The following is an 18,391-nucleotide window of genomic DNA, read 5'->3' as shown; positions in this document are numbered from 1 at the left end:
GCAATGTAACGTGATCCTCTGCAGCAAGTGATGGCAAAGCGGGGCGTCATCACGACTTTACACAAGTGTGTCTTTACCTCCGCGGCAGAGGCTCCACCGAACCCCTGAGAGCGACTCACCAAACCCCTGGGGTTCGATCGAACCCAGGTTAAGAACCACTGGTCTAAAGCAGACTTGAGTGGATCCATTCGTTAAAAAAAAACGCCTTTCTATCTATTCTGTTCTTCTTGACAGAAAAAAACTTGACACAAAAGATTTCAGAACGTTTTACGTTACAAAAGTTCTCAATATTCTACTAATGTAAAACAAATTCACAATTGTGGCGTTTCCATTAAATAAGAAATGCAACTAAATTCAAACGTGGATCAGTTTGTTCACCTGATAAGTCATTAAAAACCTGCACCATGATCCTCCAACTACTTCCTGTTGTCATCTTCTTCGTGGGTTTTGGCAGTGGCAACATTTGGTTGTTGATCATGTGACTCATGTGATGTGAATAAAGTGTTTCTATTGCAGTTTTGCAAAATAAACCAATTTCAAAACCATTATCAAAGTCCCGAAACTTTTTGCCCTGTTTTCATTAAACAAATTTATTTTCAAAATGTTAAATTGTGCAATTATGAGGAATTATATGGTCAGTGGAAATTCAGCTACAGCTCTAGAAAAAACTAAGAGACCACTTAGTTTTTTCTAGAGCACTTAAACTGACCAGTTTCTCTGATTTTACTGTTTATAGGTTTATGTTTGAGTAAAATAAACTTTGTTCTTTTATTCTATGAACTACTGACAACATGTCTCTGAAATTCCAAGCAGAAATTTAGTTTTTATTTGCAGAAAGTGAGAAATAATCAAAATGACGAAAAATAAGCATTGCTCTCAGAGCTCAGATAATGCAAAGAAAACAAGTTCGTATTCATTTAGAAACAGCAATACTAATGTTTTAACTCAGGAAGAGCTCAGAAATCAGTGTTTGGTGGAATAACCAGGAGGTTTTCAATGGGTTCAGTGCAGTGAAGTTTTTTCCAGAGCTGCATTGATTATTTTTTAATAAGGCAAACATTCAAAATTCCTTTAATATCTTAGATTTGCAGTTATTAACACATGACTCTTCTACATAAAAATATTCCATGGTTTATTGTCAAGCAGGTAAAAATAAGAACATTATCCAATAAAAATGTTTTTGTGCTTAATTAGTCGCAGCAGTTCTTCATGTTGCTCGTTCAGTTTTGCCTTCCTGGCCAAAAGTCCTACTGATATTTAGCTGCTTTAGTAAAACTGTATTTTGTGCTGTGGATGTTCCTGCAGCTGTGTTCGGCGTCTCGGTGAAATATAATAATCTGCTTTCCTGGCAGACGCTCTTCCCTTTGGCTCGTACTGCTCGTTTGAGTTGGATTCATGCGGTTGGTCCGGGTCCAGTCAGCACTCGGGATGGAGGAGAGTCGCTGGAGATGAGCTTCTGCAGAAACAAGACATGCAGGGCGTCACGCTTCAGCGCACACCAGGTGTGTGTGTGTGTGTGTGTGATTTACAGCCTGATTTTAGGAGGACTCTGGTGCACCTCTGCTATTTAAATGAATCACTGCACTGAGGAAATCGGTCAAAATGACCCAGTTTCCTCTGTTCCTCTTTTTGTCAGAAGATAAAACATTTCTTTGACAAGTTTTAACTATTGCTAAGGATTTATCTAATGCTTAACTCAGGCTGGAAGGTACAGGTTTATTAAAACTATTTTTTTAAACATTAATACAGCAGTGATAATTAAATAAGTAATTCATTCTGGGTAGCCCTCGACTCTTACTTTTTTTGGTGATTGTTTATTGTCAACACTGTAAAAACACAAAATCATACCAAGTAATTTTGGTCTAATTTCTAGTGCAAATATCTTAATATACCTGAAATAAGACAAACTAAATTAAAAGTAACTTTTCAGCAAGATGTAGATTCTTTTTTAAATAAATAATTCCTTATTATTGATGAAAAAGTTCCAGTTCCACTGGCAGACAAATTAATTTATAACATGGGAAGTTGTAAGTGAAATAATCTGCCAATAGAACTAAAGTACATTTTCATCAAAAATAAGGAATTATTTCCCTAAAACAATTCTCCATATCTTGCTTAAAACTACTTTTAAGTTAGTTTGTCTTATTTCAAGTGTTTTAAGATATTTGCGCTAGTAATTAGACCAAAAAGTATTTGGTAGGATTTTGTGTTTTTGCGGTATTTGTATTTTCTGATTGAACTGTGCAGCACTTTGGTTTCCTTTGGCTTTTAAATCATGTAAATAAATAAATGAATAACGGTAAAGATTCCACATTGTGACATTTTGTTGTACGTCTGCAGGACACTTCTTGTACCTGCAGGTTAGAGGGAGCAGTTCCCTTAAAGAAGCGTCGTTTCACAGCTCCTTCTTCCCTCCGCCAATCTCTACTTCTGCATGCCAGGTCAGTACATAAATAAAGTCGTCCAGTTACATGCATTTATTTTCTGTTTCTTTTGTTATTGTAAGTAGTTTCTGAAGCACCTTCTGGTTGTGGTTGTGTAGATGCGTTTCTCTCTCTACTTGTACGGGTCGTTTAACGGCTCGCTGCAAGTTGCCATTGAGGAAAACGGGACGGGTTATACGCCGGTCATCTGGGAGAGACAAGGCCAGTCGACGGACGACTGGGAAACAGTTGCACTGGAAGTGGCTGACCTCAATCATGGGTATGTAGAAAAATAGCAAAGTATCACTCACCAAATCATTAAATTCAGGTGTTCAAGTCGTCGGTCTTTTTCAATTTTAAATTTCTTTTGCTAAAATCCATCCATCCATTTTCTTACACCCTTGTCCCTCAGTGGGGTCGGGAGGGTTGCTGGTTCCTCTCCAGCTAATGTTCCGGGCGAGAGGCGGGGTCACCTGGACAGGTCGCCAGTCTGTCGCAGGGCAACACAGAGACACACAGGACACACAACCATGCACACACACACTCACACCTAGGGGCAATTTAGAGAGACCAATTAACCTGACAGTCATGTTTTTGGACTGTGGGAGGAAACCGGAGTACCTGGAGAAAACCCACCATGCACAGGGAGAACATGCAAACTCCATGCAGAAAGACCGGGGCCGGGAATCGAACCCAGAACCTTCTTGCTGCAAGGCAACAGCTCTACCAACTGCCCTGCTAAAATCCAATTAATATTTTTTTGTGTTGTTTTGTCAAACGACCCACATTTTCAGCAGGTTAACAGCGCACTGTTTATGGAAGTAATAATGGTTGGAGATGTTCACGTTTTCAGGGTTTCCCCCAGAAAACTTGCTAAGCCTGACACTCGGGACGATGGGACAGATTTCCCGCCGGCTGCCATGTTTTTGAGCTAAAAATGTTTAAAGTTGACAGGAAATTAGAAAATATTTCTTGATAGTTATGCATACTTGGAAGATTAATACCTGAACACCAACTATAAAGTCTTAAAAAGAGGCAATAATTTTATAAAACCTAAGATAAATTAACAATGCTAAGCCTGGTGGCCCACCAGGCTGACATTACACTAAGGGAAACCCTGGTATTAATAATTAATGTTTATTCAGCATTGAGAGGCGATTGTTTCGCCACAAGATCATAACAAGAAGAAGGAAGCTAATAGAAAGAAATCAGATCTGGTAGAAATGTTTGATTTTTTGATGGATTATTGACTGAAATTGTGTCTGGAGTTTTGTTTTGTTCTGTTTAAATTCACATTTTGCATGTTTTTATACTTTCATTTGAGTCTCAACTGCTTCTAAAAACAGTTCAAGTGCTTAAAAACACCCAACCAGATGTTTTTAAAAAATTTTAAATTTTACTTTTTGGTGAGCCGTTTCATAAACCTCCCAGTTATTAAGTCGCATTCGATGGACACCGCCCGTTACCTAGCAACTTTAGCCAAGCCCAGAACTGTTACCTAGCAACCCAAGTGAAGCTCCAACATGATTGGTCAGCTGGTTTATAGTTGCATGTGCTGTACAATGGCTGCTGGGGAAAAAAAAGTGTTTTGTTGTTACCATTGAGAAACCACTTTCTTCATTTTCGTTTTTTGTAGAGGAGGCTCCACTTGTGCTATTCAAAGATGTGTGGTTGTATGATTGCGCATCTGTTTGCAGCCATTTTCTTGTGCCCAGCAGCAGCTTATTTGTATTTAAAGTGACAAGCGGCCCTAAAACAGCTCTGAAGTACTAAAATCTCATTATCTAAGAATAATTTTGTAAAAAATTTAAAGAAAATGTTTTGTATCGCCCAGAGACTTATCCTAACCTGTTCAAGGAAGCATTCAAAAACTTTTTTGCAAAGAAAAACAAAGAAAATCTTGAATCTTTAGATCCTCAAAGCTTGTAGAGACAACATAACATTTTCCCACCAGTTGTCAGCCGCAGTTCTCTGTTCTGAACCGTCACACATAATAAAACACAACAAAGTACTCGGGATCTGACAAAATGTCATCTGTTTCTGTTTCCTGGTCTGTCATTGCTCATGTCACAGTTATTCCTTTGTAAGAGCTTCTATTGCTTTCTGATTTCTGCTTCCCTTCAGGTTTCACGTCCACATCAAAGCCGCTTGGGGACGAAACTCCAACGCTGACCTCGCGTTTGATAACATCGCCATCGGCGCGGCCTGCTTCAAAACAGGTAGGCGTAAACACGCCGCCGTTGTCAAAGCATAAACTTCCAGAAATGATAAATGTGCTTCATAAAGACAGTGTGATGTGTTTGGTCTCCCGTCTGGTGCCTCGTTTTCATGATTGGCTGCGACACCAGCTCTAAAATGATTTGCCACGAATCGTTCACCGCAGTATGACAACAGTGTGTGCCAGCATTCTTCACTTCCAGCACTCTGACAGTTTTTGCACTCTGGGTTTAAATTCCCACACTTACAAAACCTTTTTATGCTCAGCTGTGAAGGAGCTGGTGTTGCTTATGCATAATTTAAGAGAAATGCAGATAAAAACCTTTAAAACGGGACAACTGATTATATGACAGCGGAAAATAAGTCATTATTGTCCTCAGTAAGCATATGCAGAGTTTGGTAGTAACATTAACTCAGTTTAGGGGGAAAATTACTATTTTTACTACACTACTTTTTATTTTTACTTGAGTAATTTTATTTTGAAGTTTCACTACTCTCACCTGAGTAAAGTTTCTGCAGTTTCTGTTAAAGTTTCATAAGTTTCATATTGAAAGAAACTCATTTGTTTATTTGTAACAGTTTTTTACTGTATATGAATTACTTCCTCTAATATGGCAAAATTTCCACTTAACTTTATATTTTGTTCTTTCTGATGTAATTTTTAAATATTAAAGGATTGTTTTGATCAGTTATTCAGTACTTGAGTAGACGTTTTAATTGAGTAAAAATATGTTGAAGCAGTGATACTTTTGGGAACTCTAACACCTCTGAGTAAATCTGAATAATGCTAAACTGAACATTTTTGCGCCCTGCGACAGACTGGTGACCTGTCCAGGTGACCCCGCCTCTCGCCCGGAACGTTAGCTGGAGGCGGGCACCAGCAACCCTCCCAACCCCACTAAGGGACAAGGGTGTCAAGAAAATGGATGGATGGATGAACATTTTTGCTGCTCTGTTCTTGACAACACTGGGCTTTTGTATCTGAAGCCCTCGTTTTCCTAATCGAATTTAAAAACACAAAATTGGTTTGAGGGAAGAGCTTGGCTGAACCCATCACACAAACATTCCCGCTACTAAGTGGGCAGATTTCTAAGCCAGCATGCAAAGCAGACCGGAGGACAATCAAACACCCATCCACGTTGTTTTCCTGCTCAGAAAATCTCTCTTTTTCATCTTTTCTTATTATTCTACAATTGTTTTAATAAGGTCGTATTCTTTTGGACTATTGCCCAGTCAGAATTGGATGTTTCCGTCTGTCCTCAGATCTCAACTCGCTGCAGCAAATTGACTTTGATTTCCTGAGTCCGCTTCCTGAGCCGTCGGTCACAGGTATGTACAGGAAAGACCTGGAGAATTCACAAAGTATAATATTTTAGCTTAAATATTGAACAATGCATACAGAACTCATGTAACCCGCAATTACTCAATTATTCAAGACTTTTATTTTTGCGGGCTCACTTCCTGTTTTCCCCCAAACTTGCCAAGTTATTTAAAGCCCCGCCTCCAGCGCACAGTTGAACTTCATCACCTGTTCCACTGTGATTGTGGCTCGCTGTTTGGCGTCTTCCTGGCAAATTCATCAAAATCTTTGCATCCACTGATTTGATCTATTGAACTGGCGTTTGTTACCTGGGCCGTCAGCGGGATTGCAACAGCTGATTGCAGTTCAGTACGCCCCACTCTCTTCCCAAATGTCGGGTTTTTTATTCCTGATGGATCAGATCCTCTTCTGAATCCAAGGATGGTGAGCTAGGAATAAGGACAAGAACTTTATGATCTGGGAATTGATTTATTTTGAGTTAATTTGTCTCTCATTGTGCATTTGTAATTGTCTGTTTTTTTTCCCCCAAATCACTAATATATACACCAAAACTAAAACCATTTCTTCGTGTCTTCATTCACACCTCTGGCTCCTTAAAGAACCATCTTCTGATGCTGCTCTTGTAGCCGCAGTTAGCTGCAATAACTGTTACACTCACATTTCAGATAATTTTACTTAAAGCTGTATTATGTAACTTTTATTAAAAATATGTTTTCTACATGTTTGTTAAAACAGTACAAGACAAATGAACAGGTCGATCTCTTCCTCCTCCTTCCTTACATACCGTTAAATGCACCCAAACAAAAACAACCAATCAGATCCAGGAGGAGGGTCTTAGCGCTGTCAATAAACCTCATAAATGTGTTGCTAAATGTGCTGTGGTAGAGAAACAACATACAAGAAAACTATTCATCCGCTGTCATTGTTGGCCAAGCTAAATAGCCTGAGCGTTCATGTCAGGCTCTGCTGTCTGGAAGAAGCTGCAGCATAGCAGAGAGAAAAGGAGGGAATGAGCAGCTCTGCATTCCCTCCTGATTGACAATGCCAAGACCCGCCTCCTGGCTCTGATTGGTTGTTTCTAGATAGCACTGAGCGAAGGCAAGGTGCTGAATTATATTCACAGATTATCTGCCTCAAGCCATGTGTGAAGACACAAAAACAAAATGTCATGACATTTTGGACAAATTAGTCCAAATCTATATTTGGACATCTATATTTTTTATTAGTTACATCTTTATATCTTTTTTATCAATATTTAATCTTCTTGGGGTTGGCCAGACTAGACTCAGGGTGGTTCAGAATAAATACATATTATTTTATTTTTCAGTGGTGGCCATGTCCCCCTCTGCTCCCCCTTTGGGGGCACCACTGCGTTCTCTCTGAAAACCTTACCAAAGTCTCCCACTGTCTTTTGCACATCATGTCCTTAATATTCCAGCTGATTCCAACTGTTTATCTTCTCCATATGGACAGAAGTCTCTCTGATGACGTGGTGGTTTAACTCGTGCGGTGCCAGCGGCCCCCACGGCCCGACCCAAGCCCAGTGCGACAGCACCTATAGGAACAAAAACGTCAGCGTCACTGTGGGGAAGGAGGGCCCCCTGAAAGGAGTCCAGATGTGGAAGGTTCCTGCTACCAACCGATACCAGTGAGTGAAAAGGAAGCACAAACGTTTACCTTTTTATTAGACACAAAAACACTCTGTTCCTGAAACACGTCACACGCTTTATTTAAATTTGAAGTCCAACAGAATTTACCTTTGTAGAATAATGTGCATAACAAAATTAGCCTAAATTAAGGCTAATAGTTCATTTGTGGCAAAGATTGAGTTACTCTGGGTTCATTTCAGGTGATCCAGTAAAGAAAGACGTGACATAATGACATTTTTTTAACATGTTTTTGTGCTTTTAGAGCAGTGGTTCTTAACCTTTTTTGAGGTACCGAACCCACCAGTTTTATATGCGCATTCACTGAACCCTTCTGTAGTGATAAATAAAACAAGATTACTAAGTCTTCTTAAAAGGTAGAGTCTCTGAGAACAGTTCTTCAAAATATAATCAGTGTTTTCAGCAAAGTTCAGCTGATTGTCCAGGAACGACCCAAGGTATTTAAAATCTGCCACAGTTTCAACAGGTTGGCCATTGAGAGAAACTGGAACCACTTTAAGGTTTGGTTTAGATTATTTAATTAGCTCTACATTCTTAAGAGAATGAAAATTTATAATAAATAATAAAGACTTTGCGGTATTCTGATTTAGTCATGTAATTATATTAGTTGTGTTACCACCCCCACGCCACTAGAGGCAGTACCAACCCCGAAAAGATGCGACTAAGGAGCAGATTTAGAAGAACACCGAAAGCTGCAGAATGTGGTAAAAACGGAGCTTTGCTGAAGTAAATAAAGACACAAGTTTAAATCCATGCTGAGAGTGGAGCTCCTTCAATCAGGGCTCCTCCGCAGCTCTGATTGGCTAAGCAATGTAACRTGATCCTCTGMWTKRMGTGATGGCAAAGCGGGGCGTCATCACGACTTTACACAAGTGTGTCTTTACCTCCGCGGCAGAGGCTCCGCCGAACCCCTGGGGTTCGATCGAACCCAAGTTAAGAACCACTGCTCTAGAGTGATAAAAGAAAGAAAAAACATCACTGGTTTCATGCTGTGTAGATATATATATGAGTGTGTGAAGGATTTTCCACTTTTCTCTAAGTGGATGCTCTCAAATCCTGAAATTCAATCTCTGAAATATAAATTCTAGAGAATATGGATACACTTTATTTGGTCCAACCAGTCTAAAACAAATAGAAAAAAAAAACTAATAGGAATTGAGTTGAGTGCTGCAACTCAATTCTTATTAAATATGTTTACATTTTATAACCCATTTTATCCATGATCTTTTCATTTTTTCATGAGATTTTTAAATAAAATAATTGCAGTACTAATAAGTGAATATATATGTCAGGCCTAACAGTACTGCACATTTTTTCCCCAGATTTACTTCTATTAGTCACCAAAAAGTTCACAAACTCCTGTTCTTCATTAATATGGAAAACTGATATTAGTAAATGTTTGATTCCTACTCTGTCGTTACCATTTATATTTGTTATTAATGACCTAAAGGTCAAAGATTGTGGTCCTATTGCTCATACTCAGTATAATTAACTGTTTTTCCACTAAATCTAATTTGTCAGTCAAGACTTATCTTCATCAGAGAAGCATGAGAAAAGGGAACAAACACTGAAGGAAAACAGAGAAGGTTTGTAGGTTATGTTACACAATCCCCATGCTCTGTATTTGTAGGTAAAAAGGTTAGAAAGATCCTCAGGCTAAAATACTCTTTATTTTGTGTCTGTGACAGAAATCGTCTGTTTTCTGAGGTTTGAGCCAAAGTGCAATTTCTTTCTGAGTTTAATCCCTTTGTGTTGCTGCGATCTCCCTCAGTATCTCAGCGTACGGTGCTGCAGGCGGAAAAGGAGCCAAAAACCACAACAAACGAAACCACGGGGTGTTTATCTCCGCCATATTTCCCCTGGAAAAGGGAGAAATACTTCACATTTTGGTGGGACACCAGGGAGAGGACGCCTGCCCCGGGGTGAGTGGAAAAGCTGACATGCGTCCGTTCAGAGGCTGACCCAGATACAGCGCCTTCTCCTTAAGTCTGATTCTCATCTTCCTACCCCAGAGAAATCCACTTACACAGAAAATATGTCTGGGAGAGTCGTCTGTGATCGAAGACAACCGCAGATCTGAGACGGGCACGGAGCGCGCAGGTGGAGGCGGCGGCGGCGGAGGAGCCACCTACATCTTCAAGGTGGCGCAAATCACTTTACTCTCTCTGGTTGTGATTGTAATAATAAAAGACTTTCACACATTTTGTTGATCATGCAGGCGAATAAACTCTTCTTCTTTATTATAAATTGGTTTGTCACTGTAAAACATCTGAGCTGCATCTAGTTGTGTCTGCTGTCTTCTGCTCTTTAAGTCAAATAAATTTAACGAATTTTAGATTTTGAACCTAAATGTGTGAGTTTGTGAAAGATAAACTTAAAGCAGTAAGTTGTGTTAGCTTTTTATTAATTTTAGTTGAATAAACTAGAGTTTTTAGGTCAGCACTTAAAAAAATCTGAAAGAAGAAAAAGACAGGAGTGGGAATTATTTCCCAGAATGCTTAGCGGCATGTTTTTGTGTCCTGAGATGGAAGTGCGTTACATTGATCTGACTCGTGTTTATTTTAATGTCCTGTTCACACTAAATGTTTTTGAGCTGAATTCATTGTGATGTTTAATAAAATTCATTGTCAGATCAGAAATTTGAAACAAGAATTTAAATTATTCTAACGTAAAATAAGTTATTTTAACTTGATATTGTGATTGAAAACAATGGAGAAATGTGGCTTCAACTGGCAGTTTTTTCTTGCATATTGTGAAATAATCATTTCTTTTAAGTTAAAACTCACAAATCAAGATTTATGAACTTAAAAATCAATGTTTAAACAACTTGTTTCTTGTTGTTAAATCAACTTCATGAACTTTAATTTCTGAGTTAAAACCAAAACAATTTTCTTGTTGACTTAAACGTTATTTTCCAGGCAGCAGGTGGACTTTCATTTTCAAGTTAAACCACCTTCAAATGTTTTGCAGTGCAGAATAGATGTAGACTTACTGGTTTGTTGTTCCAGATGGAGGGTGGTGAGCTGGTTCCTTTGCTGATTGCAGCTGGTGGGGGAGGAAACGCCTACCTGGAGGACCCGGAGTCCAGTCTGGACCAGATGCCTCCGGAGCAGTTTGAGAACAGCACCGCGGCCCGCGGCACCAGCGGTCAGACTGGAGCAGCAGGTAGGCCGCCAGTTAATCTGAGTTTTATACCTTTAAAGCATTTAACGTTATGAAAAACAAAAAGAGGGAAAAACCGCAGTCATAACAAACCTGGGTTAGTGCATTGGGTCAAAACCAACCATTTACTGGGTTCATCCTGAGTGTTTCTGATCATCCACACCTGAACTTTTAACAACCAAGATCTAATATTGAACAAAGAAGAGACCAACCACTTCCTTCCTACATTTCGTTTCAGCACAACATCAAACATTTCTATTTCAATCTCTGAACTTTATCAATTCTTCTTGATGTTGTGTGTTTTTCTCAAGCCTGTGCAGCTGTTTGGTCTCATTATGCATCATGCATAACTGAATGCTACAACCTAAATTATTAAATATAACTACAGGCGCTGCAGATTTTTGACATGTTCTGAAGTTTATGAACCCATAAATTATTTCCCTGCTGTTTTTTCTTTTGATTCCAATTTTCTTTTCCAGGATTTGATCAAACCAAACAGTTTTAATTCACTTCAGCAGTTTAAACAACTTGTTTGCTTGATGTAAACTGGTAGTTAGCAGAAAACAAAAAGGGGAAACAATAATTTTTTTCTGCCTAATCTAGTGGATATTTCTTAAAATTACTGCACTCCAGTAAGTTTTTACACTTTATTAAAAAGGTTACATCTAAATACTTTTTCTTTAAGTGCATCGATTAAATAAAGTTTTTGGTTTCTTGTTTGGAAATAATGACTGATGCTTTTTTGTCGTCACACATAAACAAAAAGAGAAAAACTTTAAGATGTGACTTATGGTCACATCTTGCTGAAATATATTCAGAAAAGATGATTGCTTCTTTTATATCAATATAAAACATAATTTCCTCTTATGACACGTTTATTCAGCCGTTCAAAGCACAAAGAAGCAAATTCCTCAGTGAGACGAAGCTCTCGCTCTCTGATTCACTGACAAAGAGGCGAATATTAAAAAACCTTCAGATCTGGAACTAGTTGCATTTACTTCCACTTTTTTGTAAAAACTATAATGTTGTTTTGTTTTTATTTCGCTGTACATTTTACTTTTGCTTGAGTAAAATTTTTACATCACTGTCAGTAACTTCACTAAATGAACAACAATATTTTTTATTAGTTTTTTATTTATTGTTGTTTATTTTGTAGATTTTTTTAAAATAGATATTTAAAAATCTAACTTTTGAATATTAGATTTTTGTTGTTTGATCAAGATAGAAATGTTACTTTTGTATCAAAGGAAAAAGTATTTGCTACTTTTTTAATCTTGAGTAATTTTACCATGATTTATCGCTTCACTTACTTGAGTTCAGTTACTGTGAGGAACTTCACTGAATTAATAAATATGATATTTTAAACAAAAATTCACCAGACACACACCTGCAGTTTCTGTTAAAGTTTCATAAGTTTTATATTGAAAGAAACTGATTTTGAAAATTTATTTCATAGCTGTTATTTATATAAATTATTTTCTCTAAAATACCATGATGTAATATTTAAACATTAATTGACATGTTTTGATTAGTTATTTGGTACCTGATTTGCCTTTTCACAAAATTTTCTTTTACTCTTAGCTACTTTTTACTTTTGTTTACTTAAGTAAAAATATGTTGAAGTACTGCTGCTCTTACTTGAGTAAATGTTTTGGGTATACTCGTTGAGTCATGAGGGGTTTTTGTTTCCTGAAAGGTGGAGGAGGTGGTTGGAAGGACACCCCCAGTCTTCATCAGAGCGCCGGCAGATCACTGGTGGAAGGAGCAGTGGGCGGGACTTCCTGTCCGCTGGCTCTGTCGAAGCTCAGCTGGTCAACGTACGGCGGGTTTGGAGGAGGAGGAGGAGCCTGCACAGCAGGAGGCGGCGGCGGCGGATACAGAGGTGAGCAGAACCTCTATTTGAGCTTTTTTTTGTTTGTTTGTTTTGTCCGTTTTTCATCCGGATGAATAAAACCATCACAAACCCAAATTTGGCAAGCAGTGAATGGCTTTTGGTGTCTGAAAAATGAGTCATTCTAAAAACTTCCCAATTGTTGTTGTTACCTAGCAACCTCAGCAGAGTTCCGCCTGCTACCTAGCAACGCAACCTGAGCACCAGCACGTTTAGTCAGCTGGTTTCTGTATGCGTTGTACAATGGCTGCTGGAAAAGATAAGTGTTTTGTTGTTGACTTACCATCCAGAAACCACTTGCTGGTTTCTGTGTTGGTTGTGCAGGAGGCTGTACTAATGCTTTTCAAAGATGTACAATTGTATAATAGCACATCTGTTTGCAGCCATTTTCATGTAAAAGTGTAAATGTTGATTTTGAGGGGGCGTGGTCATCTGCATCTTAATTGGATTTAAAGCAACTAGATGCACTAAAACAGCTCAAAATGCAGAACGGAGAAGATAGAATTCTATCTAAGAAGGATTTTAAGCAAAAAATGTAATGAACATGTTTTGTATAGGCCATAGAAGCACAATAGATCACCTTTAAACTGTCCTTCCATGTCACAATTAGACATTAAAGTTACTGATTGCATCGTTAGAGTGCAGGTTTTGATGTTTTTGATGTTTTTAATGTTTTTATCTTTACTTTTCATCTAGTTATTAACTTCTTTTTATTTCTCTTTCAYACTGTCTATGTAAAGCCCCCCCGGAAAACGTCCCAGTTAAACAAATCTATATCTAGGGGTGTGAGAATCCTTGTTAAATGGCGTTTTAACTAAAACTCTGTGGCGTGAGAATCCTTGTTAAATGGCGTTTTAACTAAAACTCTGAGGTGTGAGAATCCTTGTTAAATGGCGTTTTAACTAAAACTCTGTGGTGTGAGAATCCTTGTTAAATGGCGTTTTAACTAAAACTCTGTGGCGTGAGAATCCTTGTTAAATGGCGTTTTAACTAAAACTCTGATGCATGAGAATCCTTGTTAAATGGCATTTTAACTAAAACTCTGAGGTGTGAGACGTTTAACTGAAGTCCTACAAAGGGTGCGGGTTTTAATATTTTTATCTTTAACCTTTTTTTTTTAATTCTCTTTGTCTTTCTCACTGTTTATTCAATGTCACATGCCGTTTTTATTTTAATTATGTAAAGCACTTTGAAATGCCTTGCTGCTGAAATGTGCCATAAAAATAAAATTTGATTGATTGATCGTCATAAATTGTGGAAAAGTTTAAGGAGTGTAAAAAAATTCAGCAAAGCAATAAAACAGATGGAAGCAGAGAAACTGAGACTCTGAATGATTCATGTGCCAAGAGGTCAGAGGTGAAAATGTTTGTGGTTGTAAGAAAATGAGACTCAGAGGGACAATTAAAAGAACAAAAGCGGGTTGTGAAATGGAAGCTGGACGTTTAATTATTATGACAGCTTTGTGAGGAGATTCGAACCTTCTGGACTGAAGCCTGCATTTTAACTCTAACAGCCTCACATTGTCTGAACTTTCTTCTTCACAGGAGGCGACGCTGCGCTGACAGATGACATCACCGCCGATGGCCAGAACGGCGTTTCCTTCATTCATCCGATGGGAGAGATTTTCTTACAACCTCTGGCAGGTGAGACTCAAGCTGACTATCTTTCTAAGAATTACAATAATTAGTATCCTTCTCTTTTATTTCTTTATTTTGTTCTTTTCGTCTGTCTTAAAGCAAAACTGAAGAGTCGGAATCACAAAAAAGCACTAAAGTCGATGCATATCTAAATATTAACGACACCTTGCAGCGATAAGTTGACGTTGAGTACACTTATTCACCGAAGTTTCCTGGAAACACTTAGACTGCAAATATTAATAAGTGGAAACAGAGGCAAAGCTGGCAGCAGGTTAAAGAAAGTCACAAAGCGGGTAAATTAACTAAAAACGATGTGGCACTTCGGGCGACCGTAGCTTCTGTGATTACAGCTGTAACTATGCCAACGTTCCCCGATAAGTGCAGAGCTGCAGAGCAGTTCAGTCAGAAATGCTGCGAGATAATAAAAATGTGTTCATAACTGTCCAGAGAGATATAAAAATGTGTTTTAAGTCAATAATTAAATAAAAAACTAGTTCCACTGGCAGATTTTTTTCACTTGAAACGAGAAAAATGTCTTGTTAAAAATCTGCAGATGGAACTAGTGCGATTTTTATTTAGTATTCAATGCCGCTAAGCATCCTGGGAAATAGTTCCCACTCCTGTCTTTTTCTTCTGTCAGTTTTTTAAGTGCTAACCTAAAATCTCCAGTTTATTCGACTAAAATTAATAAAAAGTTAACACAACTTACTGCTGTACGTTTATCTTTCACAGACTCACGTTTTGGTTAAAAATCTAAAACTCGCTAAATTTATTTGACTTAAAGAGCAGGAGATAGTAGACACAACTAAATGCGGCTCAAATGTTTTACAGTGCAGACAAATGTTTTGGTAAGATTTAATGTTTTTGCAGTGTGCAGCTTAAACATGATGTTTGAGGGGTAAAATTAAAGAAGTTATTATGTAAACTGAATAAACTTTACTTTTAATCAACAGTTTGTTGGTTAATAAGAAGTCCGAGACGTTTTAGAGCCTAGAATAAGGAGTTATAGCACTTAAAGTTTGTTTAAAAGGGGTGAGACTAGAAAAAAGAAGACAAATTTAAATATCTGAGCCAACTTTGATACCTTCTGTAACATCGGAACCAAATGAGACCAAAAGTACTTTAGTAGATTTTGTGTTTTTGCAGTGTTTGTGTGCCTGTTCTTCTGTGTCCATTTAGGTTCAAAACCTAAAACTCGCTAAATTTATTTAACTTAAAGAGTAGAAGATGACAGACCCAACTAAATGCAGCTCAAATGTTTTACACTGTATGTCCCAATATGTGAAAATAAACTTTGCATATGAAGTTTATCCTTCCAGAAGATTTTCCTGTAAAACTAAACTCAGCAGCAGCCTGGATGTACGGCGTTCTCCGTTGTTTATGTTGAGATCGGCGGCCATCTGATTCTCATTAAGTCCGGCTGAGGAACAGGAAAGCGGTCGGCTAATTCGCGGCCTCGTGCAGCCGGTTGCCCCCGGCGCCGGCAGACAGACAGACAGACAGACAGACGGACGTCCTTCCTCCCCTGAAAGACGTTATTGTTCTGCTGAGCGCTGCTCCCAAACACAACGACTGGATCAGCAACATAAAACGCCTGATATGAAAAAAAAAAGCGGGTCGTTATCATGATAATTCAATTTGAAAGCCAATACGTTTATCTGTCATGTGCTCCAGTTGTCCTCTTGTCTGTAATTTAGGGTGAAGTTTATTATGCGACACAAGACACAAGCTGATTTTTCCCTCTGTTGGTGGAGAAACAATGAAGCTCTGTTTTGTTGTAATTTTAGATTTAAAATGGCTATGAATGCATGTCACTGGAGCTGAATGGCAAATAAAGGCAACACAAACAATTAGTAGTTTAACCTTTAGAGGAAATTGATTTTTAAAGAAATCACTAGTTATGAAGTTCAGCAGGAGGTGAAATATATGCAGAAACTCCATAAATCGTGTTTATTTTTATCAAATAAATGGACGCATGGATATTTGATTTAAATTTAAAAAATTATTACTATTATTAATTACCAATTAGTGCATAGAAAAACACATTACTAACAGACGTATGTAAAATTAGAGAAGAAAACAAAAACATTTGAATAATAACAATAAATAATATGTTTTATTTGTAGGCGCCTTACATAATTTAGCATAAAAACAGACATAAAATTAACATACATAATAAGATTAGGTACAAAATGAGACTTAAAAAGATGCAGTTGCAATCAAAGAGCGTCGGAAATGTTAACATTTTAAGACAAAACACATTTATTCACATTAGAAATGTAACAAAAAAAAACAGCTTATACTGAAGCTGTGCAGAAAATAGTCTAGAAGTAGAAAATATTTTTTAAAAATCACAAGCATGTAGACAAATTCACCCCAACAGCAGACTGCAAGATGCTAAATGAAGACGCCAAAAACGCTAAAATAAGTGAGAACAATGTTTAAAAAAAGAAAAAAAAGTCTCTAATCTACGGTAAAATACCTGCATCTGTGATCTCCAGGATTTTACCGTATTTGCCAATATTTTACAGTAAATTAGGGACTTTTTTAAAAATAAATAAATTCACTGATAAATTCATGTATAAAAGAGATAAAAAAAATATTAGCCATTAATATGTAACCATTTGTACATAAAACATAATAATCTGTGTTTTAATGACAACTATATTATATTTAAACCAGTCACTAAAATAAAATATCAAATCATTTTCAATTAAATAAATTTAATCCCACATTAAGCAGTAAGATTTCAATATATTCTTCAGAATAAAGTACAATTTTTATTTTATGTGCACATAATTATGTTTAAATTGAGTCAAAAATGATTTTCTCAAGAATTTTGTAAATATTTGCTAAGAAATTATATTAAAAAAAGGTAACCGCAAAGTTATGAATGCTTATTAAAATGGTAAATTTTTTAATGGATAAGAAAACTAAATAAATAGTTATTTAAGCTGTTTCACATCCTTGTTGTTCCCTGTTTGAACCAGGCTGTCATGGCGGTTTTTGATCGTTTTCAAATGTTCTGCAACCTGATCGCTGCAGCTCCCACAAGCCATGTTCACCACTCGTTTATTTATCTTGTTTTTGTTTTTTTTTGGACTGTTTTCATTTTCTGAGCCAACTGTGGAGAGGAAAAACCTCATGCAGGAACTCCAAACCACTGGACCTCAGAGCGTCTGTCATCATGTTAAGGAAACAACCGGAGAAACGAGCAACATCTGAGATAAAAATGGAAAACCAGAAGAGGAACAATGAGAACAACATGCAGCTGAAACCACCAAACGTATTCTGGAGAAACAGGAACACGGTTTCTCTCCGTCCGCCTTTAAATCAGACTTCGGCTGCAGTTTTTCTGTCCAAGGGCAGTTAAGATTAAACAAACTAACATCCATCTTTATCCCTGGTTTCCACTCACTTTGCACCGAGTTTAGCTCATAATAACGTCACAGTTTGTTAAAACGCAGCAAAGTTTCTTCAAACTGCTTTTGTTTTGGTTCAGGTCTGGTTTTTACGACGGCCAGGCTAAGGAAAATAGATAAAATAAATAAAATAATGTTGTAAAATTATGAAAATGAAGTCGGAATAACATGAGAACAAAGGCAATATTTCAAGAATAAAGTCATAATATTACAAGAATAAAGTTGTAGAAGTTATACGAGAATAAAGTCAAAATAATAAGAGAATAAAGTTATAATATTTTAAGAATAATGATGTAATATTACCAGAATAAAGTTGTAGTGAACACATCAGTAAATACTTAATCTGTTGTGTTTACAGATTGCATATTTACTTATTTGTAAAACAAATATCAAAGTATAACTTCACAAGATGCTCAACATTCCTCATTTTACCACAATTATACGATATGCCAGCGTTCTCAAAATGTTACAACTTTATCCTGGTAATATCCTGACTTTATTATCATATTTTCATTTTAGTTTTCTTATCCCAGCCTCCGTCATGGCTCCGGACTGTTTCAGGTTGTTAATTCATCGCTCCAAATACGAGCAGGTATTTAATCTGTGCCGTTTTTCTCAGGTATTTAACCTATGCCGTTTTTTCTCAGGTGT

At 37.3% G+C, this 18,391-nt stretch overlaps 1 protein-coding gene across 2 annotated transcripts in view; it reads left to right on the top strand.

Annotated features, from left to right (window-relative positions):
• ltk (leukocyte receptor tyrosine kinase) overlaps window positions 1-18,391 on the top strand; it is a 74,468-nt gene that overhangs the window by 40,684 nt on the left and 15,393 nt on the right. For both annotated transcript variants that reach the window (XM_017302620.1, XM_017302621.1), the window contains 11 exons: window positions 1,353-1,502; window positions 2,341-2,441; window positions 2,543-2,703; window positions 4,548-4,642; window positions 5,904-5,969; window positions 7,435-7,609; window positions 9,400-9,550; window positions 9,641-9,769; window positions 10,637-10,793; window positions 12,487-12,672; window positions 14,226-14,324. In XM_017302620.1, coding sequence (XP_017158109.1) covers window positions 1,353-1,502; window positions 2,341-2,441; window positions 2,543-2,703; window positions 4,548-4,642; window positions 5,904-5,969; window positions 7,435-7,609; window positions 9,400-9,550; window positions 9,641-9,769; window positions 10,637-10,793; window positions 12,487-12,672; window positions 14,226-14,324 — 1,470 coding nt within the window. The remainder of the gene's footprint in view (window positions 1-1,352; window positions 1,503-2,340; window positions 2,442-2,542; window positions 2,704-4,547; window positions 4,643-5,903; window positions 5,970-7,434; window positions 7,610-9,399; window positions 9,551-9,640; window positions 9,770-10,636; window positions 10,794-12,486; window positions 12,673-14,225; window positions 14,325-18,391) is intronic.

This window comes from Poecilia reticulata, linkage group LG22, assembly GCF_000633615.1.
Source record: "Poecilia reticulata strain Guanapo linkage group LG22, Guppy_female_1.0+MT, whole genome shotgun sequence".
NCBI classification, from domain to species: domain Eukaryota; kingdom Metazoa; phylum Chordata; class Actinopteri; order Cyprinodontiformes; family Poeciliidae; genus Poecilia; species Poecilia reticulata.
The sequence above is the reverse complement of the archived record's forward strand: the minus strand, read 5'-3'. Positions and strand labels throughout refer to the sequence as shown.